Source organism: Didymosphaeria variabile, assembly GCF_027946475.1.
Source record: "Didymosphaeria variabile strain IMI 356815 chromosome Unknown scaffold_2, whole genome shotgun sequence".
Lineage (NCBI taxonomy): Eukaryota > Fungi > Ascomycota > Dothideomycetes > Pleosporales > Didymosphaeriaceae > Didymosphaeria > Didymosphaeria variabile.
Window position 1 is genome coordinate 254275 of NW_026611621.1, and position 25319 is coordinate 279593.

The 25319-nt window shown below is 44.3% G+C and overlaps 4 protein-coding genes across 4 annotated transcripts; 2 read left to right on the forward strand and 2 right to left on the reverse strand.

The window, feature by feature from the left end:
* Positions 1 to 1121: 1121 nt before the first annotated feature.
* N0V89_001789 (uncharacterized protein) lies at positions 1122 to 10691 on the forward strand (the record flags this gene model as incomplete). The annotated part of the gene is made up of 7 exons (XM_056210600.1): positions 1122 to 1277; positions 1329 to 2237; positions 2290 to 3880; positions 3928 to 4569; positions 4622 to 8755; positions 8804 to 9082; positions 9130 to 10691. The coding sequence occupies 7 exons, from the start codon at positions 1122 to 1124 to the stop codon at positions 10689 to 10691; spliced, it is 9273 nt and encodes a 3090-aa protein (XP_056074073.1).
* Positions 10692 to 11185: 494 nt separating this feature from the next.
* Positions 11186 to 12574, reverse strand: N0V89_001790 (uncharacterized protein; the record flags this gene model as incomplete). The annotated part of the gene is made up of 2 exons (XM_056210601.1): positions 11186 to 12167; positions 12219 to 12574. The coding sequence occupies 2 exons, from the start codon at positions 12572 to 12574 to the stop codon at positions 11186 to 11188; spliced, it is 1338 nt and encodes a 445-aa protein (XP_056074074.1).
* Positions 12575 to 13753: 1179 nt separating this feature from the next.
* Positions 13754 to 15268, reverse strand: N0V89_001791 (uncharacterized protein; the record flags this gene model as incomplete). Its single annotated transcript, XM_056210602.1, has 1 exon — positions 13754 to 15268. The coding sequence occupies one exon, from the start codon at positions 15266 to 15268 to the stop codon at positions 13754 to 13756; it is 1515 nt and encodes a 504-aa protein (XP_056074075.1).
* Positions 15269 to 15944: 676 nt separating this feature from the next.
* On the forward strand, positions 15945 to 16517 carry N0V89_001792 (uncharacterized protein; the record flags this gene model as incomplete). The annotated part of the gene is made up of 1 exon (XM_056210603.1): positions 15945 to 16517. One exon carries the CDS (start codon positions 15945 to 15947, stop codon positions 16515 to 16517), a length of 573 nt encoding a protein of 190 aa, XP_056074076.1.
* Positions 16518 to 25319: the final 8802 nt, after the last annotated feature.

The window sequence follows — 25319 nt, forward strand, 5'->3', positions numbered from 1 at the left end:
TACCATCTCATCTGAGGAAGGCTGCTGATGAGTATGGCGGAGAGTGCCGACACTTCCAAGGCAGCCAGCACTGGTGACATTTCGGCTGCAGAGTTCCGCAGGACTTCAATGCCGTCGGCTTCTAGTCGCGGTGAATGAGTATAGGAGGCGACGCGTCTCCTACCGAAGCAGTCTTCTGGCCGGCCGCCACGCAAGCTCATCATCTGGCAATGCGGCAGGTCGTATACGTCCCTGTCGTTCATGTCGAGCTGAGGCGTTGTGCAACATCGAAGATTGAGTTGATATTAAGTGCATATGGGGAAGGTGGTCAGGCTAAAGGTAGGGTGCCGATGTCCGCGCTAGTTAAAACAGCACTGTGCACGGGCCGGGCGCTAGCGGATCGCCCCTTGTCCTTGTTCAGCCTCCCAGAACAGGGCCTCTCGTCTCTTCGCGTCACGCTTCTGCGAGACTTGACTGCAAGTCTTCACCGTCCTCCTTATACTACCGCCCTGCCCCGCACACAAAGCCGGCGTCGACGATAGATTGCGCTTGGCCACGCACGCGGCTTGGCTGCCGAAGGTATCCATCTCCGTGTGTTTAGTGCCCGGTCCAAAGGCGTCGGCTGCTGCAAGAATCACTCTAATGTCCGTCTTTCACTGCCCGTTATGGCTGCCAAGCTCGGTTTCACGAGCTTCTCGAAGGATGGCAATGCTTCTTCGCTACAGACCCTGTCTGGCGCAAGACATACGCCGGCACGCGGAGGTGCGATTAGCTGAAGTTGCTGCTGGACGAAAACCAGACACATGACTGCTAGTACGCAGCCTGTCTATGTGCATCAGCCCGGCTCATAGACGATTACCATAGTACCGGCATTTATATGCCACCGAGCTATGGCGACCTGATTATGGTAGCGAATTTCTTTCCGACAGTCATCGTTCAATCGTCCGCAAGGACATCAGTATCGTTTAGCATGAGACACTGTTACACTCTCTAATCGACATGCTTTTGCTTGTCCCTAGTCAATGAGCCTGAGTTCTGATCTGTGTTTCCCACGTTTCGGCACCAAACCTTTGGGTTGACTTCGCCCTGGCGTGGCAACCGCCAGAACTCGCGTCCCGCCAGCGTTTGCATGATACGAGACCATGCCAAACATACTCGGAATCACTGCTTTCAAAAATGGTGTAGAGGTACACGAGTGGTGGGAGTGGACCCTGGTAGCAATTCTTGCTGCGAGCGGACTATTTGGAATCGTTGCACTTGTCTGGACCTCTTTGGGTAGCCTTCGAAAACTCCTCCAGGTAGGTCAAATCTTCTACAAAGAGCTGCAAAGCTGACAAAGCTTGACATAGCATGATTCCGACGAAGATCTCCTGCCGTACTCGGTCCAGGAACGGTTACTGGTTCTGTCTCACACAGCGCATGGCGTTCGGCCTGAGCAACCTCTTCCCGCCAAACCATCGTCGTTCGGTGTATATCTCGGCTGTCTCAATTCACCCGTTACACAGGCAGAGAGACAGATATTGGAGTCATGGGATATGATAGTGCTCGATGCGGGTGAGCCAGGCGTACTGGAGGCTGTCAACGATGAGAGCATTGCTCTGGGTCCACACATCATCGCGCGGCTGGACCTGTTCAAGGTTCTTCCATTCGTCGCGAAGGACAATGAAATAGACATGCTGAAGGCGATTCATCTTGTTTCGTTATTCCTTAATGATGCTATACGGCGACCCGACCAACGGAGATACTGCAACGGCGTGCTTGTTGCCGGCTGGAGGGAGCGAACTTGCATCCGCATGCTGAATGCTCTCGCCAAACTTTTCCGCGCCTACGGTCTGGACGTGTACCTCGAAGTCGCTGCGCCGGAGTTTCTCCACGATGTCGGGAAGCTCAACTTAAAGCTTTTCGCCGGCATGGTGGTCAGGAATGGCACCATCATGGAGAACGGAGAAAGAAGAGACTATTTTGCAATGGACAAGATGAAGACAACAACCAAGGCGTTCGTGTCGCAGGCATGTCTACGACCATTCTTAACGATGATGTGGGACACCATTGAAGACGAGGCGGATTTGTCACACGCAGTCACAAGGCGAGCACATATGTGGTGTAGCTATCACGGTGCGCTACCATATTTTGCGCGACGTTGCGCCCTCACAGACATCACCGATGTCCGCTCTTGTGAGGAACCGCTGGCTGCTTTCCAGTGGCTTAAAGACCGGAGAGTCATGAACGTGCATGAAAAGTTCCGCACGACCCGCGTTGTGAGTCGCATAGGAATTAAGCATACAGAATCTCACGTACTAACGGTCACAGCTATCGTCCGAATTCTCAAGTATTGTTGACGACTACCTTCCTCTACAGCCAATCTTTCCACTTCTGGGAAACACAATATCTGGTCTTGATATCTCCGAGGAATCAGATGGGGAAGACAACTCAAGCTCTTCAACGTTGACCGTCCAGTTTCCGGAGATCGATGAAAATGGAGCTCTGTTACCATTGGAGCCCACATCCCCCGTGTCAGCTGCGTCAAATTGGAGTACATCTGTAGAGAAGCGCATCGCGAACCCGTTATCATGCTCTTTTGCCGGTTCTCTTTATGGATCGCTTGGGTGCTTCCCGATCGGTTTCGATGCCACCCAGACCGACTTCCATCATGTTCTTCGGTCACAACAGCGTCTACGGAAGCTCAATCTGTTGAGTAAGCTACCCGCGAATAAGCTGCACGAAGTTGCACAGCAAATTCTCAGCTACAGTACCTCAGCGAGTCGTTATATCAACCTTGTCCCCACCGCGCGGGATAATCTCTCTACCTTCGCGAATGCACTCTTGCAAGCAACCGATGAAGCGGACGACTACCACCAAATAAGGGTGTTTACTGGGCTTGACTCTGGGTTTCACACCCCAACAGGTAGTCAATTTTGGGCGGTCTGGGAAGCCGAGCAACGAACCTTAACTCAGGTCATATACATATCAAAATCGATCCAGGACATCGCAGGCGCATTGCTACACACGTACTTGAGCAAGTCGAGCTTCACAAGATACCAATGCTTCCTCTTGGAGTACGGGCTAAGCGAGCACGAGAGTGAGTCTGGACAACTCACGAAGCTTCCGCAGCGGATAGAGCAGGATCTGTCCCTTTTGTCGTCTTCAGACATTCTTCTCTTTGTACAGCACATGCAGCATACAGATTGGGACGAGTCATGTCCGTTACTTTCGTCAATACGCAACCACTGCCAGGAATTGCTCGTCGATGTTCCTACGTACCGCCAACTCAAGAAGCTCAGCAACATGGAGTATATCAGTAATACGATAACAGACGAGCAACTTGTCCATGCCCGAATCAAGTGGTACCGCCTCTGTCGCCTACCTTGCCTCGATCGTCAAGACGCATTGGCTCTGTTCCGACACATCGACCTAAACCTTCGCAACGCACTCTGGTGGCGGGATCACAAAGGTCTCGATACAATCACGTCCTCCATCGAGAAGCTCACCGCTCGGGAAGGTGTAGACTCAGTGACGGACTTCGTCTTGTTCTGCATCTTTTGCGCTGCTAGAAAAGCAGCGTTTGAAGAGGTCTACATCGAGGTTTCAGATCGGAACCCATTGTTCAATCAGTATACCGACCAGAGTGCTGCTTTCGCAGAACTCTTCGCTTTGGGATCTCGCTGCGAAGCTTACTTCGACATCATGCCTAGCGATATCGGTATATTGCTGTCGAAGAAGCACCGGGACTACTACAACGAGCCCGGCCATCAACCTCCGATGTGGATCTTTAACGCACCATCTTTTGCATCCGCTTATGCTGCGGCTCAGACAGACATTGATCCGGATCAGAAAGCTTCGGTGATGCCAGGGTACCGCCGCTTCACATTCCTCAGTGTGTTCGCTATCCCGGCGCTTGTTGGTAAGTTTAACAATGACCCCATTCTTTAATTACACTAACTAGTTTAGATATTCTACTCTTGTCTACCACGGGACATGGACTTTACCTCAGCGCCAAGATGCTTCCAGAGGAATCAAAGTACGCTACGCTGGCTTTGATGACCTCGCTCTTACTGTCCGGAGCAATCGGCACTTGGATTTCGATTGGCGGTACCTACTACCTCATCTCTATGGCCTTTTCAGCTGCAAACATGTTCGTCTTGACCCGCTTGATCGGTGGCCTAGCTTTCACCCTCGCCGCTAGCCTTGTCGGGTTTATCGTTATATCCGCTGTAGAAGGGCCCAGGCTAGGGGCCATTTACTTCTTCTATCTGGTTGGTCTGACATCGTATCTTTCCGTTTTGGCGGTGCTTTCCACGTACCAGATACCTGGATCTTCGTTTCTCAACGGCCGACGAGTCATCATCGCTGTGGTGCCTACACTCATCATATCGCCAATCATCACCATCTGGATTGATGGGTACGACATCATCATCTATCCATGCATCTTGTTTGTTTTCGTGTCATTGCTCTTGTTGGGTACACGGCACGTTGCAACCCAATGGGTAACATGGTATCACAACATCAAAACCCTCAACGACAGCGATGTGAAGGATTGGTATGTGCAGACAAGCGCCAAAAGGCAGCTACCAGCAGGTGGTGCTCGTTCACGTAAGTTTCTTTTGTAGTCTTCTAACATGGGGGTTTACTAATACTAAATCAGCAAACCGCCTAAGCAAGGGTCCTCGAACTTCGACGGCTCTATCGTCGTCTCTCGCACCATCGTCCGAAGGCACGATCGACGCAGCGGATCTATTTTATGGCCTTAGCGAGCCAGCCATCCTTGCGTTGTGTCGTACAGAGCTCTATAATGCCGTTATGAAAGAAAGAAATCGCCATTTCTGGACGAAGCCTACCAACGACGCGTTCGTCAGGCAGCTTGGAGAATGTTGGGAATCCACGCTCTTCCTGCTGGACTGGTACTGTCGACTTACTGACACGAAACGGCCCATACCGTACAGCTCCACTTGGAATCTTGAGACACAGGTCGCTCTGGAGAGCATGCAACAGTCACAGAAAGGAATACGCCTACACAACTCTTTCATACACTGGCGCAACGCTAGTGACGAAGTAGGCTGTGGCATCCTCTACTTCCTTACGGCCCTCATGGATCGCTGGCTGGATTTGCTCAACGGAGTCAAGCTAATAGGCCTATCCCAGCAAACGAACGATACACTTCGCCTATCCATAGGCTTCGGATTAGCATATTACTTGATCGGTGCTGTACTTCTGGATTACAAAGCTCAGCATCTACATCAGCTCTCGGAGCAGATGGCACCTGTATCGATCGAAAACATACCTCACATACGTAAGGCGAAGTCCAATGATATGAAGTTCCGTCGGCACCTGTACTGGAACACGCTCTGTCACTTCATCGGAGTACATGTCTGGGCTTTGGCAGTGAGCGTCGCACTTGTCTGGATCTTCGACAGCTCTCCCTTGGGTGCGATCATGTTCCTAGCCTATGTGGGAGCATACAGCGGACTCTTGCTATACCAGTACAACAAGATATTCTCAGGGCCCCATGCCCTGATGCCTCTCCTGTGTGCTGTTGTTCTTGGATTTTGCGTCGGGGGTATACTCAAGGCAATGCATCCGCAATTCCAATACAACAATGTCATTGCGCTAGCCGCATCGACTTGGACCGCAGCTCTGCTCTCGTTCCACACAGCCAAACTTGGCCTTCCAGAGGCTTTCCATATTAGGATGTGGATAGCCGAGAAGTTGCAGATTTTCCAGCGCCGACCAAAACTTCCGAATGATTCGTCAGATTCTGTTCACATTCGGGGACTCCCATCTCGATACCGTATCCATTGGTCAAGCGCAGAGAAATTTCATGCCTATAATGGAACTGGCGTGGATGCTGAGTGGAGTCAAAGCGAGCTTCAAGCATTCGCCGACAAATTGCGTGCTGCACCGAAAGAGGATCGATTTAGGGTGCTGCCGTATGGCCATCCTGGCGATCAGGTCACTTCCATTCTGCTTTCGTGCACTCACGAATCCGTTTCGCGACTGGCACTGCAGGCATATCCTACGATGCCTTTCCTGGTTCAGAGGATAGTCTTGGCGTGGCAAAATGGACTGATCAAAGTCTTCATTGTCCCCATGCAATCGGTAACCGACGAAAAGACTGATCTTCGTGCCATCTCCCAGTATTCCGACGGGCGTCTGGCCTTGTTTGTAGCTTCCGATACCAAAGGAAGTACATCCGGACAGCTGAACATTAGCAGTAGTTCACGTGTGATCGCTGAGACATTGCTACATGCTTGCGCCGAGACCATGTTCGGTATGCCGCATCATCAGGCTGAAATTACCGAATCCATGCTGGTGTGTCGGCCGACGAGCGATGAGCCCTATGTCGTCTCTGAGTGCAACAAGCGCTCAATGCCTTCTAGAACGACCGGTCCCGAAGCGATCGCTTTTGAATCTCTCTGTCGCAAAGAGCTACTGCGCAACCTTTGTCTGGGATATGACCCTGACACGCAGTGGGATGTTTTGCCACTTGACATAAGGAGGATGTTTCTGCGCCGATGTCTCGGAGCTCGCGGACCGTACACCAACACTGAGATGTCGTGGATTCTATCTAATGTCGCATCGGAGGAAGCATGCACGATTCTCTCTCGCCTGGCGAGGTACGATCTTGCCGCATTCTTGTCAGTACACAAGTACAATTACTTCAGAAACCGTGGCGACCAAGCGCTCAGCGAGAAAGAGTATCGGCAGATCACCGCTGATATCCAGGAGGCCCACCACCCTATACTTAACAGGTCCACAACTATGATTTTTAGCGATTATACCAAGCGGCTCAAGGCACCCATCGCCTATGTTTACCACGTGGTCGGCACATGGATCAAATTCTTCGTTCTCGCAACTATGGCGGACCCTGAGTACCAACGTGAGCTGAACTGCGCATTAGGCAGGACACCACGCTTCTTTGCCAAGCCAGCGACCTTTTTCTTGACAGGGCTATGGATTTACAGCCGAGCTGCTATGTCGAAGGCACTGCCATTCTTTCTCTACAACAACCGCAAAGACATTTCCGCCCTTGCGAGCACAGTCAAAGGAAGCTTAATCTCTCAAAAGAAGGATCGTCTTGTCATTCGTAGCTACGGCGAGACTGAAACGGCGTTCGTTCATCCTCTGGAAGACCATCGCTTCAAGCTCGTCTTCTATCAGGGCGTGCTGAAAGAGGAGCCAACCTGGGGCCACACCCGAGTCTCAGAGTATGGCAGAGATATGCGCATCAACAATCGCAAGGAGTACAAAAACGGAAATGTCTTCAACGAGTTTACGTACGACTACCCAACGTCGCCAATTTCTCGATTCGGAAGGATAACGAAGCTCCATACCACCAGGCTACCGTATGGCCGAAATTGCCTTCAGGGGAGCGATGAAGGTGCCAAAGTGCAGTACAATACGAAAGGTCACATCGAATCCGGCAGCTACATGCAGCATGGTAACTTAGTCCGCTTCAAGTACCACTACCGCAAAAACGCAAAGTACGATGACGAGTTGCTTAGAGCTGAGTTCGTACTTCCCCACATGTCCGTCAATGTTAGCTGGTGTGCACCTCCGGTGCGCCATGCCGAAAAGATGGAGCGGTGGATTCCGACCCCACGTGTCCATGAAGCAACGTTTGTGCAGGGTGCCGACGTTTACGAATGCTCTTGGTTGTACGACCACAAGTTTCACCCAGTTATCTCGACAAAGCTCAACGGTGAAACGGTAGATACGCCTGACATGATCCGCCACGACTGGCTGGGCGTGCTGAAAAAGCCTTCACGATGCAATTTCATGGATGAGAACCCTCTCTTGGACTTTAAAGCGCCGACATCAAGCTTCATGAGCCGCTTCTTCCGTACCAACATCAAGCGACAAGAGATTTCTACCTCTCGAGCTCGTTCCCAACTCTGGAAGGCTTGGAAGAAGCGACTCGATCTCGATGGCGTGGTTGTTCGCTTTGTGGACGAGGAGCTCATTCGCAAGGAAGCGCTTTTACGACCTTACTGGCGCCGCCGTGATCGTGGAAGCCTCCTGAGGGCCGAGGACTATCTAGCACTACACGCCGATGCGATAATGGCAAGCGCGGATCTCACCAGCGACATCAGTGCATGGACGCCGCTCGCTATTCGCATGAGTGACCTCTTCAGCTTTGGACAGGGAGGCGATGCTGTTATCTTCACGCGAACAAAAACGCTTCAGCGAGACACTGAGAACAACCTCCACGTTATCGCCGTTGACACGGGCACATGGCCGAACGAGGGCGGCGGCGTATCTGCATGTCGCCGCGACTTGATCAATAATCTCCGAACTATCAAGTGGCATATGGTCGTTGAGTCCGCCAACGATTTCGGTCTCCCGAAGCATCAGACTGAAGAGAATGTCGAATCACTGAAGATCATCCCTCTTTGGGGACTGGACTTTCTTCACCCTTCACACGGCATGTTCACGAACAAATTGGACAGTGAAGTCGATAATCTGGTCCAAGACGCGACGATCAATGACATCAAAGTCAACTTCATCCCGACGCTGACTGCACTTGTACGAGGCGCCCGATCAGTCAACATGACTGCAGCGGACGTCAAGCAGGCCACACGAGCGCTGGTCAACCTCAACACTTACTTCGAAGATTCTCGGCACTGGAAGGAGGTGTGGACGAGCGAGATCGTCAAGGATACTTGGAGAAAGCTGTGGCTGACAGAGGACATGCCAAATGCGCAGCCACCGTCGGAGTGGTTTCGCACCGAGTTACCTACACTTGGACATCTCGACACTGCTCTGGAGCTGTGGTTCAGATGTGAGTGCCTTTCCATTATCACTTAGACACTTTTGCTGACCATTTTAGATCTCTTCATCTTTTCCATCCCTATTCCCGAGAAGATTCCGAGTGTCTTCCAGGCTTCCCATCACAGCGTCTCAGCTTCGTACGGCATTGTCTGCAAGCTGAAGCGAAATTGCACCCTCCAGATCTGGGATCATGCCATATCTTGGCGTGAGACGAATCTCTACCTCTCATCTGCTATGTGCACCCTGCCGCCTTTCATTCGGAACTCCCTTCTTGGCTTGATGAAGTTGACGTCGTGTCTCATTCTGCATCACGCTGATCAGATTCTCCCGTGTGCAGGTAAGTTGCATCCTGCTTGCGCTGAAAGGCTGTACTAACTTGTCTAGACTTCTTCAACCCGGGGTGGGAAGTTGAGATCGGCTCTTCAAAAGGCCAACTTACTCACCGAAACGTCTTCCGACGCAAGGTCGATCCCATCGTGAACGGTATACCCGACATGACTAAGTTCGCTCCCGTGACCGAGATCAAGACGAAGTCACCCACTGTCACGATGCTTTCTCACGTCTGGTTTGCGAAGGACATCAAAAACGCTTTACTTGCGGCCGACATCATCTCTAACGAGTGGGGTTTCAAGGACTATAAGCTCGACATCTATGGTGCGCTCAACAAGTCTCCAGTCTACTCATCAGAGTGTCAAGAGATCCTCGCTTGCAAGGGCCTCGGGGAGAGTGTTGCTCTCAAAGGGACTGCGGACCCAGCTATGGTCCTCGCCAATACCTGGCTCTTCCTCAACTCGTCCGTTTCTGAAGGTCTACCCCTCGCGCTCGGTGAAGCTGCGCTCACAGGCGCACCCGTTGTCTGCACAGACGTCGGTGCTTCCCTACGTGTGCTCACTGATCCCGATGACGGAAAGCGCTACAGCGAAGTCGTCGCCCCAAACGACGCCTACGGACTCGCACGCGCACAGATCAATCTCCTCGCCATGTTGGACGAATGGGCGCAGTACGCAGAGGACGCCCCAGACCAACCACCACCGATCCTCCCACACAAACCTACCCCCCAAGACGTAGAAATCATCACCCGCCGCATGTACGACAAAACCTTGCAGCGCCGCAAGCTCGGCATGATGGCCCGCACCATCGTGCAGAAGTCTTTCGGCGGCGAACGCTACCTCCGCGAACACGAGCAAATGCTCTGGGTCGGAAAAGCCTGCTACGAAATGCTCGGTCTCGAGCGCCCTCGCGTCCCGCCACCAAAGCACCCAGGCCGGATGCTCTCCCTCAAACGGCGGTCCAGCCAGAGACAATCACACAGACACAAATACACAGACACCGCCTCCAGCAACGTCATCGACCCGCAGCTCGAAAAAATGCAGCACCCCCGTCCCCCGCTCGCACGCCAGTTCTCGGCCGCTACGTCGTTTTCCTCGATATACGTCGATGAGCCTGCTAGTCCTGATGGAGCTATCTACCGCGGAGACGAGCGCTGGAGCCCGGGCACTACAGAGGAAGATTTATATAATAGGTCTGATGTCTCGACTAAAGATTCTACTTCTAACGTTCTCTCCGTCCCGCGGCCACCGCACGCTTACCGGACACACGCCTCAACCTCGCACTCTTCCCCGGCGAGTTCAGCCATCGCACTCGGGAAACGGCCTGTGCAGTATGGCTACGGGTATGGGCATGCGGGCGGGTTTAAACACGTGCCTGCGGTGCCTAGAACGGATGCGAGGCGAAGCGCGCTGATGAGGCAGAGTATGGTGGGGGGGAGTGCAAGGAGCAGTGTGAGGACGAGGAGCCATTTGAATGAGGTGGAGATGGCGGAGTATCCGCGGGTGCAGGAGGGGTATGGGAATGTGGTGGAGGTTAATGGGGGTGGGGGCGGGGTGGTGGGAGGATGTGACTTGGAGGAGGCATTCGGGTGGCGTTTTGGGGGAATGAAAAGTTGAATGACTTTGGCGTTTGAGATGGAACTTTGGCATTGTGCGCATACGCTCATTAGATATATGTGGTGCTTGTTGCTTTTTACATATGTTCTTACGTTGTAGTAATCCGTACTTATATTGCGTCGCAGTTCTTTCGCCTACTGAATCATTGTGAAATAGATACTGAGGTTGCAGGGCTCATTGGATCGTGAATCACTAATGCACACGTCTCGCCGATATCCCCCAAGACCTCGGGAAGCTTATCACCGCGTGACATGTAAACTTGAGGGGAATCATCGTGTGTATATATCGATATCTTGACGCCCAGTGTCAGATTTGGTTGCTTGCAAGACGTACTGTTCAGGTAGATTGATAATAAGTTATATACCCATGAAGTCGTATAATATACATGCATTCTGGTTCATACACTCATCCATGCATTCTCGTTATTGCGTCCCCAAACGCCACCAACGCCTCCCCACCTCACGCCTAGCCCAGATACAATTTTCAACAGCGCTCTAGAATCTCTTCAGCTCAGGGCTGCCCTCGCATGCGGGGAAGCTGAACTTCGTCTCCACAAACACCTTCTGCATGCCGTCCGCCTTGTCCTCGAACTTGTAGTACACCTTGTCGAGGTCCTCAAGCCTGACGCGGTGCGACACCATCTTGAGCGGGTCGATCTGCTTATCCTGGATCATCTTCAGGAGGGACTCCCAGTAGAGGTGGACGGGTGCCTGGCCGTTGCCGATGAGGCGGATGCCGCGCTCCATCAGGGACCCGATGTTGAAGTGGTTGGTAAAGCCAACGTATACACCGGTAATACCGCAGCGGCCGAAGTTGCGAGTGGAGGTGATCATCTCATTGATGAGCTCGGAAGTGTCCGTCTCCAGACCGAGCATCATCTCGAAGTAATGCGCCCAGCCCTTTGCGTACTCGCCGGCTGCGCATTCGATGCTGACGTCTGGACCGCGGTTGTTGCACATCTCCTTGAGCTTGCTAGTGACGCTCTCGCCTTTGCTGAGGGCGGAGAAGTCCAGCGTGTCGATGTTGGGGTAGCGCTCCTTGACGTACTCCAGTCGCCAGTTCTGGTCGATCATGATGACGCGTGAGGCTCCGTTGATGAGCGAGAAATCTGCTGCCATTTGTCCGATGGGTCCGGCGCCCCAGATGGCGACCACGTCGCCCTTCTTCACACCTGTATCAACGACCGCGTGCCAGCTCGTGCAGAGGACGTCGGAGAGATATAAGCCGGCCTCGTCGGGGACGTTGTCGGGGAGAGGAAGGAGGTTGACATCGCCGTATGGCACACGCGTGTACTCTGACTGGCCGCCGGCGAAGCCACCGGTGAAATGGGAGTATCCGAACATGCCAGCTGTACGACCACCATACATGGCGTTTTCGATGGTATTCGAGTTCGTCTTTTCGCATTGCGAGGAGAGCTTCTGCTTGCAGTAGTAACAGTCGCCGCAGGCGATCTGGAAGGAGGCTACCACGCGTTGCCTATCATCTCGTTAGATGTTGTATTTGCGCATGCAATTAAAGCGAACATACCCCTTCTTGAACTTGGTAACTTCACTACCAACCTCATCCACAACACCACAGAATTCGTGGCCCAGGATATCGCCCTTCTGCAATTCCACGACAGTTCCATGCAGCAGATGAAGATCCGATCCGCACACGGTCGAGCCCGTAATCTTCAAGATAACATCTCTTGGCTCCATAATCTTCGGTTTTGACACCTCGACCATCTCGACCTTGTTCTTGCCCATCCACGCAAGCGCCTTCATCTTGCCTTCGCCAGCGGCACCCGGCGCGATATCAGGGTTGGTAACATTCTGCGCGGTGGTGGCATTGTCGCCGTGGCCGATAGCCTGCTCAGCCTTGAGAGCTGCTTGGGACATAGCCATCTTGAGTTCTTATATATGAAAGATTTTACAAAGTAGATAGGAGGGGTATCACAATCGAATAATGCGTACAGAGAAGAGGGGTGTGGATGAGAAATGCACCGTCAAGCGGGGTACTTTAACTATGATAAACAAAGGCAATACATACCTATGACATAGCTACCATCTGCCTTAAACTACAAATGCTTTCCTAAGCTCCAGCGCCCATCTACCGTCCACGGCATATCACTCGTCCCTGCTATACACGCTCGAAGTAGCGAACCGACACGTCATGACTCTGTAAGAGCCGTCGGGTGAGGGCTACCGCCGGCGGAGGACACAGGAACGGCAGCGCGTTGCCTCGTGGGTGACAGGGGCCGTTAGATCGCATGGTTGGCGCATCGAGATGGCATTTTTGAAATGTCATGTTGACGCAATGGCGAAAGAGGGGCTTGGCGCGCGCTTGGTCAGCAGGGACGGCACGTGATGCTGCTTTTCTCCGTGCGTTACTCGGGTCCCGAAAACTCTTCGCTGAACATCGAGAACGCGGGAAATATGATGCCTGCTCTTGTGGAATACCGGGGTCGAGCTGTAAAGAGATTTTTTCTCGATGAATAGTGTTGACCATGAGTGTCGTCTGGTGCATGGAAATCTCACTTGGCGAGCGGGGATTCATGGGCTTTATACATTCGCGGTGCAGAGTACCTTGCTGGATTTTTGTAACGTCTATCTACTCCATTCGAGAGTTTAAGCCCAATCGTATGATGCAATGCTCGTGAAATGTATTTTAAGGGTTTAGGTATGTACCACAGTACCGTATAGTTTTGCAGATAGCAATTTATTTAGCCATGAGCGATCCAACCAGACAGTCCATCGGAGCGTAGAAGCGGGTCTGAAACACGATCTACGTTTGGTGATTGGTGTCAAAGTAAATCGCTATCTGCAAAACTCTACGGTAGTTACAGTCTATTAAATAGATCCATTGCAATGTCGTTGGTATATCAAGAGAAGATGACAAAATTTACTAGAAGAACGCTTGTTTACTCCGTTCGAGATTTGGGATCAAAGCATATGATGCAATACGCTTCAAATATGTATTAAGGGCTTAGGTATGCAATTACAGTCTATCAAACAGATCCGCTCCAACGCCGTTGAACCACCAAGAGAAAATAATGCAGTCTTACCAGAAGACCTCCAAACTTACTATGTATGCCTGAACAAGGCCTTGAACTCCTCTTTCAGCATAGCCTCAGCCGCGGGCCACCCCTCCTCACTACCAAGACGCTCCCTAAAGTCCTTGATAAAAAGGCCCTTCAGGACCGGGATCTCCTTCAAAAGCCGGTGAATGTTCGCATCGCGTAGTACCCACCGATCCAGCGCCTCCAATGCGGCGCAGGTCGCACCCGACTTGAGTGTGTACTTGCCGTCGTTGTAGCTCCCCGTGCCCTCCGGATCCAGCGTCTCTTGAAGGTAGCCATGGTACGCCTTACGGTAGAAGTCGAGCTTCCAGGGTGCATGTGGGTATTCAAAGCTTGTCTGTAGGACGGTGTACTCGTGGTCGAAATCCTTGCGCAGGAAAAGAGGGAAGCTGGCCCAGCCGGCCCAGCGTGGTACAGTGCGGAGCCCGGCCCAGTCGATGATGCCGGTGATTTCGCCGTCTTCGTCGACGAAGATGTTCTGCAGGTCGAGATCGGGATGGGCGAGCACGAAAGTCTCTGGAGTGGTCTCGTAGTCTGCGTCGGTGACGTACTTGTCTACTGAACGGGGCAGGGCATCGTACATGATGGGAGCGATCCGGGAGAATGCCCGCGCATCGGTAAGCTCAGACGGATTGTTGCTGTCATATTCAGGTAAGGCCTCCGCAGCGATCTCGTCCTTCTTCAACTGGAGGTATTCAGCTGTAGAAGAGAATGGGCCACGCTTGACCCAGCTCTCATGGCTGTGTTCAAAGTAATGGCCCACGGTAGGAGGTGGTGGGTCCCAATGGTCCGCGCACTGGGGGGCTCCCATCTTGTCGAATACATGGTTCTGAAGATCCGCCATGATCTTTGCAAGATCCTGAAGGAATCGAAGGCGTTTGCGCTCCAATTCCGGAGAGGGACTGTCAGCGCCAGGAAGAATTGACGTACCATCAGCTGTCTTGGCCCACATCTCCTCGTCGTACCATAGGTTTTCATGAGCTGATACGCCGTAAATCCGGTCCATGATGATATAGGGCGCTCCAAGGATGTTGTCAAATCCGTCATCCCATTGATGGATGAACGGCAGTGGGATCTTGGTCTTCTTATAAAGGTATTTCATGTTCAAGATTTCGGTGCGTAGCTCGAACGCGTGGTCTTCAGTCCAGGTCTCGCGCGTACCCCGAAAAGGGACCCGCACAACAAACTCCTCTTCCTCGTTCAAGTCTAGCGTCACACAGTAGTTGTAGCTCCCTGCGTTGCGGTCGATGACTTTGCAGGTTCGGGAACGACTCTTGTCCCAGGTGCTACGAACCAGCTCAATAAAAAGGCTGTCGTCGATCGAGCGGATATGCTGCTCATGTTCTGGGAATGGCGAGCGAGTAGTAGCCTTAGTCGAGGGCGCGCCTTCTGGTACTTGCTCCGCTGAAGATGGTTCTTGTTGTGCTGGAGATGATTCCTGTTGCGCCGGAGACGATGATTGGGAGACTGGACCAGGACGTTGGTGAGACTTCATAAACAAGTCTAGAAAATGCTCCATTGACGGCAACTTGGGCATGTTGCAGAGAATGGACATGTTCGAAGATAGACCGGAGTTGGTCCGGATGTTGCAGGGGTAAGAACGCTGGATCACCCCGTAATGAATTGATAATCAGTTATTACGATTTGGGGTTGAACACTCTAGCAATAAGCCTGTATTACTGTGCTCGCGAGTATCAGTATGTTTAGTTGGTGGGTTGAGAGGAATATTGTTATCAATGGGGAACTCGCAAGTTTATGTACCGCTCACTTTGACTGATCAACAATGTTGAAAGAAGATGACCGCCACTATTTTCTAGTATAGTAAATGATGTTCGTCGGCAAACGTGAAAGAAAGGGTCGGAGTCAAGCGATTCATTCTTTGTCTAAAAAAGAACAGGCCTTGCCAATGGGAAACGCACAATGTGCGGAACAAGGCAGATTTAGGTTCTCCTTAAACTCACAATGCAAAGCTCGATTGAACCACTTCTCGGGTTTTGACCTGTTGTGCGCGCACTATGTTGCATGAAACCCTCACTATGATCACTTGGAAGGTACACTTATATACCACACCAGCTGTCACCCATATGAATTTTAAACAACCACAACCACACTCTCCGAGCGCTAGTTACCCCAAACACTTGCTATCAAACATCTCAAGCTCTTCGGCCTCAAATCCACACTCAATCCTTTAAAACATGGGTAGACAAGAGCATCGCGACATGGAATCGCTGTACCCAGGACACTGGGACTCCAAGCTTGATCCCGACATCCATAACATCCGAACAAAAGCTGTAGGTCCACCCCACCACTGCCGGATCTGCCATGCCACAGCCAAGCCTATCTGCTATCTGAAATTGCACTTCGCATTCTGCGTCGCTCCCATAGAGGTTAAAGGTAAGCCAGACATCTGCGGCGAACGTTTCTGCCCGAAGAGTCAGGACGGTTGCGCTACGCACCCATATAACCACGGCTTCAACACAATGGTCAAGGAAGCTTTCAAGGGCGTCAAGTCAATCTCAGAAGCAATGGAGGAGCTAAACGCGCAGAAGCTCCAGGCACTCTCATTAGAGCCGGAGGAGCCCGAAGACGCACCGATCCTTACCTACGAGGAATACAATGAACTGGCCAAGCAGAAGGCCCTGGAGGAGAAGCGCTTTAGGCATACAGCCATGACCGCGGCTAGAACTGTCCTAAAGACTAAGGGCAATACCAAGGTGTCAAAATTGACGGCGGCGATGATGAAGTCGTCACTGAAAGGTAATGAGTAGTGGTGTTTCACATCCATTGCCCCCATCAGAAATGATCTATAGGTCTCTGCATACTCTACTGGTGGAGTGTAATTAGGGTAATCATGCCGGTCATGTACCTTTAATCCACACCTGAATGTTGCTCTAGGTAAGTACAGATGTTCACAATCCGTTAGAGCAATAGTTCTCAGGGTAGCTGTTTACTCGAAATGAGTTGCTGTCAAGGTAACTTCATACAGAGTAACTAATTGTTTTCTTAGTTTCGTACTGTTTCCGCATATACCGCTGTAGCCTTCGCATTAATATCACATGTTTCTATGAACATAACCTCAATTTCGTGAGTTCTTACTCCCATGTGAACCTTGCTTTGTGTGAGTTCAAATCAAAGACTGTCTTCCTGAATTGAGAAGCGAACGCAAAAAAGACACTAATAGATCCTCTTGAGACGTAAGTTTAACAGAACTTCCGTCTGAGTACGTACGTGAAGTAGCTGCGCTTTTACGCTTCGGCGCTTCCCGTAGTTGAAAGATAATAGTGTAACATACACTCATTCGTGGCGGAACAATCATCGTACCAAGAACATATTATCGGTGCTTAGACTTTCAAACCGAATAACCTTGTTAGCTTTTGTGACATTTCGAGCCAATCTGTTAGGTTATGTACTTTGACATCTTGCCATTTAAAAAAGACTTATTGATTAATATATAACAGTCGCTTGGATGTCTCCCGTATTTTGTAGCTATATTAACCGCTGCTGTCTACTGGCGCACTGACAGGTCTGTGAGATTATTGAGGTCTAAGTCTTTGCTCTGGTGGTCTTAGAACCTGAATCCAGTCGTAAAAGGCTGATCCTGGCGGCAAGGGCTGTAATTGACGTGCAGACTATGCATATCGTCACCCGTTGTCAGTACCTCGGATCCAAAGTAGCTACTTGGGCGTGTTATATATCACGATGTGCATGGACCTGCTGCGCAGATACATCAGTCTAGAACGGTTAGCCTGTTCTGCCCAGCGAGCGATATTTGAACCTCAAGCTGCCAGCCCTGCGTGCCGGAACACAGACCACGTGGACGGGCCAGATCTCTTCATAACTGATGCTCGGCGCCACCGACCAAGCCTGTAGACGGCCTCCGTGCGCCAGACAGACTCCAAACCAGATCTTGTTATCACGGCCAAATGGTACAATGGTCGACAAAGCTCTTAGTTACATGATGTACAGCTATAGGTGCTTACAAGCGCATATCCTTGACCTTGTCCCATAACTCAACGTCTGCTTGTTCTTTTTCCCATTGCTTCAAGGCTGACAGGGAAGATATGGAGTCAGGATGACTAACTCTGAGCACTTTTTCACGCCGCTCTACACACTGCTGCATCAAATTCACAGCTTCTACACTTCGGCCGAGTGATTTCCACGTAAAAGCTAGGTTATTCATGCTGAGTAGCGTGCGTAGATGGTCTGCTCCGAGCTTCGTCTTACGAGTCTCCATCACCTACACCTCTAGCTTCTCTGCCTCCTTCCATCGGCCTTGACTCCAAAATGTTAACGCTAGACTACTCATGCTGTTTAGCGTGGCTAGATAGTCTACTCTAAGCTTCTTCTTCTAAGTCTCTATTACCTACACCTCTAGCTTCTCTGCCTCCTCCTAATAGCCTTAGTCCTAAAATGTTAACGCTAGACTACTTATACTATTTATGGTAGAAGAATAGTCTACTCTAAGCTTCGTCTTATAAGTCTCTATTACCTATACCTCTAGCTTCTTAGCCTCCTCCTAATAGTCTTAGTTCTAAAATATTAATACTAGGTTATTTATACTAGTTAGTATAGCTAAATAGTTTACTCTAAGCTTTATCTTTAAAGTCTCTATTATCTAGACCTTAATATTATAAGGGGTTTCTACGTACCTAACCTAGGCCGACCTTATAGGTATTTAGTAGATAAGGGCAAATATATAATAAAAGGGGGGTAAGAGAATATTCTAACCTTACTATAGAAGGTAAGGTAATAATTAAATAAGAAGACTAATAGATCTTAGTATAGAAGATATACTTTAATTTTAATTATAGAATTTAACTATAAAGAATAGGAAAGATACTAAAGTTCCTTTAGACTATATACTATTTTTTATTATCTAGAAGATTCTACCTAAACTTTATAGTTCTAAGACCTTCTAAGTGTTAGGATCTAGACCTAAGTGAGGGTTAGGACCTTATTTTATATTATAATAATACTTACTATTAGTTTACCTAGGTAGAGTATATATTTCAACTATACTACTAGGCGCTAAAGGATATTACGTAACTAATAGTTAATAAGTAATAGTTAACTATTAGATACGTAACTAATAGTTAATAAGTAATAGTTAACTATTAGATACGTGACTAATAGTTAATAAGTAATAGTTAATAAGTAATAGTTAACTATCGCCTAAGCTAAGTATATAGGAGCGTAATATTATAAACTAGATAATAGTGGGGAAGTTTAGGCGCTTATAAAGGTAGAAGATATAATAACTAGGGTTATAATAAGATAAAGATATGCTAAGTTACTTAGATAGTAGTTATATAACTTACTTAGCTACTTAGGGTTCCTAAATAACTAAGTAGCTAAGAGCTATTATATAACCTACTTAGCTATTTAGGGCTCCTAAGTAACTAAGTAAGATCCCTATATAGAAATATAAGGATGAGCCTTTATACTTATATTTAACCTAAGTTTTAATCTATTATTTAGATTTACTTAGGCCTCCTTATTAACTTATTACACTTTATAAGATACTTCTATATTAATAAGAACCCCTTTCTTCCTACCCTTAGTAAGTCTTACCTAAGAACTAACCTTAACCTATTTAGGACTAGCTACCCTCTCTAGACTTAACACGTAAGTATAAGGACCTTATACTTATATTAAACCTAAGTTTTAATCTATTATTTAGATTTACTTAGGCCTCCTTATTAATTTATTATACTTTATAAAATATTTTTATATTAATAAGAACCCCTTCTCTCCTTCCCTTAGTAAGTCTTACCTAAAAACTAACCTTAATCTATTTAGGACTAGCTACCCTTTCTAGATTTAATATCTTAAATATCCTTAATATAACTATAAGGACTCCTACTTCTTCTATAGCTTTAGATAATATTACTATTACTCTAATAGGTAACTCTAAGAGTAAAATATATAAACCTAATTTATATTATAGTAATAAAAAGTATACTAATATCTAGCTTCTTTAGTTAGACCTATATTTCTTTAAACTTAATAAATAACCTAAAGATAAATAAAAGGTTATCTTTATAACTACTTATATATAAGGTAATACTAGAGAATAGATTTAACCCTATATAATAAAGTATCTAGAGATAGACTATAATAATAAAAATAAGAAATATATAGATAACTATATAGATATAGTTAATATTATTAAAGATTATACTAACTTTAAGAAATACCTTAAATAGATATTTAGAATTACTAATAAGGTACCTATTATAGCACGAAATATCTAAACTATTCTATAATAATAATTAGTAGCTAAGTATATAGTAGAGTTCTATAAGAACGCTATATAACTTAACTAGGATAATAAGTTACTAATAATAATATATAAATAAGGTCTTAAGAAACCTCTATAAGAAGAACTTCTATATAGTAGAGGAATTATTAGAACCCTTAATAAGTTATATAATAAATTAATTAGGATTAATAGAGAATAGTATATACTATAATAAGAGTTTTAACGTAACCTAAGAAATATTAGTTTTAGATAACTAGTATCTATAGTCTATAGGGTACTACTAAAAGGACCTTAATACTAATTATAAGACTTCTATAGATACTAGCTAATAGAAGATATCTAGTTTAACTACTTAGGTAAAGAAAAAGGAAAAGGACTAGACTTTTATAAGCCTAATATACGTATCTTAGATAGAACCTAATAATAAGAAACTAAGACTTATATATACTTTATATATAGTAAACTAGGCTATATTACTAGAAACTATAGATCTAAAAATAAGGTTATTAAATAGATAAACGTACTTACTACTCTAATAAAAGAGGTTAAGGATAAAGAATAGACTATTATAGACACTATTAATAACCTTATAGTTAATAATAAATTAGGATTAGAGTTATTAGTTAACTTATAACTTTATAAGGATGTAGAGGAAGAATAATCTAAGGGAAATAAAGGGGTTATTAAATAAACACTAATACCTTACCTATAGTTTAAAGGTTAAGAAGTAATCTTTACTAATAGAATAAATATATAGGAATACTTAGATAAACTACTAATCTAACTATAAAATAGAGATATATTACTATTACCTATAATAATCTTACTATTATTCTCTATACTACTAGAATCTTATAATAGACGCTAACTAGAAATTATTATAAAAGAAGATAGATAATAGGTAGATTATAGATATATATAATAAAACCCTAACTAAGTGTAACGGGGCCTCTAGGACTCTATTACTAGCCGTGGCCCTATTAGGGTTCTAGTAAGAGATAAGTAGCGTATAGGGTAGTATAGATTATGTATACTATAAATATTAATTAATTACTACTATAAGAAAATATTACTAAAGACTTAATAGTAATCTTCTATAAGGAAACTAGATATAGAGAACTATATTATAGATTAATAATAAAGGCTTACCCTATAGTAATCCATTATCTCTATATACTACTATCTAATAATGGCTCTATAGGCTCTACCTATAGATCCTATAGATCTAGGCTCTATGGCTCTATCCTATAGATCTATAGATCTAATTACGTAACTTTCTTACGTACTTATATTATACTTAGCATCTAACCTATAATTATATTCTTCCCCTATATAATCCGATTGGTTACTACTATTATTAATGTAATTCCTATAATTCTATTACGGCGTAATAGCCGTAACACTAAGATTTCTATAATAAGGACCTAGATTATTTATAGAAGTACTACCTAGACCACTAAAACCAATAGTACTTAAATATCTAATAGACTATATATAAATATAACTAGTGCCTAATCTACTATAGAGCTAAGGAAATGCATAGAGGTAAATAACTATAGTATAAGAAATAATACTACTAGTAGTGGTATAATTACCTAATTAATAAATATAATAAATATTTATAGAATAAGTAAGAAAAACTATACTTTTTAAGTATAAATAATATATAAAACGTGGTAACTAGTACACTCTATAATAGAATATACACCTAAGATAGATAGTAAACTTACTTAAATATTAACTATAGTAGGTATAGGGATAATAAATATATCTATAGATTTAGTAAAAACCCTAACTAACTAAGAATAGTTATTAATATTTATATAGAAATAAGTATAGTATAAGATAGTAAAGCTTCTAAAGGAAAACTATAGTAGAAGGATAACTATAGTAAAAGAAAAAAAGAGTAAAAATAGAAAGAATAATAATAAAAAAATATAAACTACCTAGCTCCTAAGAAAAATAGTTCTTTTTTAGACTAAATTCTAGCCTATAAGGCCTAAGAAGCCCTTAAGAACTAATAGATAGGTAAGAAGATACTATTAGAGAGTTAAATACTATTAATAGTAAAGTATTAATTAAGCTACTAGTTTAGCTTAATAAAATATAGATTAAGGTACTAATAAATTTAGGTATATTAGAAAACTTTATATCCTAAGAAGTAGTACTATAAGTAGAACTCTAGCTAATACTTAAGAATAAAGCCTATTCTATCTATATTATAAATAGAAGTTAAATACTAAATATACTATATATTACTTATAAAGTTACTACTATACTTTAGATCTATAAATATAGGGAGATAATTACACTTAATATACTAGATAGATCTAGGTATAATATTATATTAGGATTACCTTAGTTAAGAAAGTATAACCTATATATTAATTAGGGTTTAAGAACACTATTCTTAGAATACTATAAATATATATTATAAGCTAAGCCTATATAATAATAGAGATTAATAGTAGATAAGAGTATTATTAATAATATAGACTTATAATAGAAAGTTAAAAATAGAAATTACCTTTAGTAGATACTAGTAGGAACTACTAGGTTATAAAGTATAAGAAGAAGAAAGAAAGTATACCCTTAGAAGTACTAAGAGAGTATAAAGTATAGATATATATATTTATAGAGAAGAAAAGAAGAGTAAACCTATTAGAATATTAACCCTAGAATTATATAATTAACCTAGAAGAAGGGAAGATGCTATCCTTTAGACTACTATATAGTAAAACTAGAAAAGAACTCTATAAAGAATATAAATTTATTAAGATAAACCTAGTAAAAGGATATATTAGACTATTAAAGTTACTAGTAGTAAGCCCTTTTATATTTATTAAAAAGAAGGATAGTATTACGGCTACTATACCGTAATAGAATTTCGGGACTTATATTAATAACAGCAGCGACCAATTAGATTATATAGGAGAAGAATATAATTATAGGTTAGATACTAAGCATAATATAAGCACATAAGGAAGTTACGTAATTAGATCTATAGATCTATAGAATAGAGCTATAGAGTCTAGACCTATAGGATCTATAGGTAGAGCCTATAGAGCCATTATTAGATAGTAGTATATAGAGATAATAGATTACTACTAGGTAAGCCTTTATTATTAATCTATAATATAGTTACCTACATCTAGTTTCCTTATAGAAGATTACTATTAAGCTTTTAGTAACACACTCTTATAGTAGTAATTAATTAACGTTTATATTACATATAATCTATATAACCCTACACACTACTCATCTCTTACTAGAACCCTAATAGGGCCACGGCTAGTAATAGAGTCCTAGAGGCCCTATTACACTTTAATAATTATATCTTAAGAGTCTCTATAGGTACGTACCTAGATTACTAGTATTAATAATAGCTCCTATAGTAAACTAACTAACGTTATTAAACCTAATAGACCTAGTCTAGATAAAGGAATAACTTAACTACCTTAATAAAGAGAATGCTAGGGCCAAGGAAGCTTATAAGTAATTAGTTAAGTAAGTAAGAGTTATATTAGAAGAAATAGTAGGAGGAGCTAATAACACTATAAAGGAATAGATCTAGTAGATAGAACTCTAAATAAGGAATAGACCACTAAAACTTATAGATCTAGAGAAGTTTAATAGTACTTAAACTAAACTTAGGGGATTCCTAGCCTTAATATCTCTTTACCTAGATCTAAATTAAGAATATCTTAGGGATAAAGACTAGAAGGTGGCCTATATAGCTACCTACTTTACTAGAAAAGTAATAGACTAGTTTAATAGTTATCTTATAGATTAGAGAATAAGCTAAGTTAATAACTAGAAAATAGAAACTAACCTTATCTTCGTAAGCTATGCTTACTTTAAGAAAAAACTATAGTTAACCTTTAGTAATATTAATGCAGAACGTATAGCCAAATAGAAACTTTTAAAACTCTAATAAACTAAGATAGTAGCAGCTTACATATTAGCATTTAAGTAGCTAGCTAATAAGGTCTTAGACTATAGAGAAAGGGCCCTAATATAAAGGTTCTATAAAGAACTAAAGTTAGATATTAGGTATAAAATAATTAGAATAGAGAAACTAATAACTCTACCTATAATAATTAAATAAGCCGTCTAAGTAGATAACGAGTTATTCCTATAAAAATAAGATAATAAGGAAGGAAGTAGACATAGAGTAAATAGCCAAAACTATAAAACTTATAATAAAGGGGATCTAATAGTCTTAGATACTAATAAAGAAAAGGAATTAAGTTAGAATATAATAAAGGAGAAGTAACGTAAAGAAGGCACCTACTTTAGCTATAGTAAGAAGGGTTATATAGCTAGGAACTACCTAAGTAAAAGCTAGGATAAGTCTATAAAAGATACTAAAGAGAAACTAAGAAAATAGGAAACCTTAAGGGACACTAAGGAGAAACTAGCTAGTAGTAAGAAATATAAGGTCACCTATTAGGCTAAGTGCTCCTAGGATACGTGCATATTGCATATAAAAATAAAAAAGGATATAGGATACTAGCTAATAGGCGAAAAGTTAGTAGTAACCTAAAAAAGGATAAATAACTCTATAGCTTAAAGAATAAAATGCCTAAATCCTAGAATTCTTTAATATAAGCGACTTAAATAGTAAGTTAGAGGATAAGAAATAGAAGAGTAGTTTAGATAAATTAATTAATACCCTATTCTAGTTAACTCTCTAAGGAGAAGAACCTTTCTCCTTATTACCTATTTAAGAAGTACCTATATCTCCTAGAAAGAATATCTATATTAGAAGAATAGAGTACTTCTAGTTAAAAGGACTAGCCCTTAAAGTGGCTAAGATAATTAGGTTAGCTAATTTTAGATAATAAATTAAGGAAATGCGCTTTTACTATAGAAACTTATATAGAGAAATAATTCACAAAGTTTATAAAAACTAGAAGGTCTAGTTCCTAAGAAATACTAAGTTCACTAGCTTTAATAAGTAGGTTAAAAGGAACATAATTCTAGTAGTAGAAATGCTAGATAGCCAAACCTAGGCTTAAATAGCCAATAAAATTAGATAGGTAGACGAAGTATATACACCCTAAATTATAATAAAATACTAAATTCTAATTAAAGAAGAACATTTAGAGAATAAAATTAAACCTATAGAAGGGGATAACCCCTAAACGCTAACTAAATATCTAGCGTATTATAAACTCTTATAGACGTCGTATATAGTAGATAACTATCTAATACACCTAGCACTAAAGAAGAAATACTACGCCTTCCTAATTTAAATAATAGATAACCTACATAATAATCTTATCTAAAGAGATAAAGTATATAA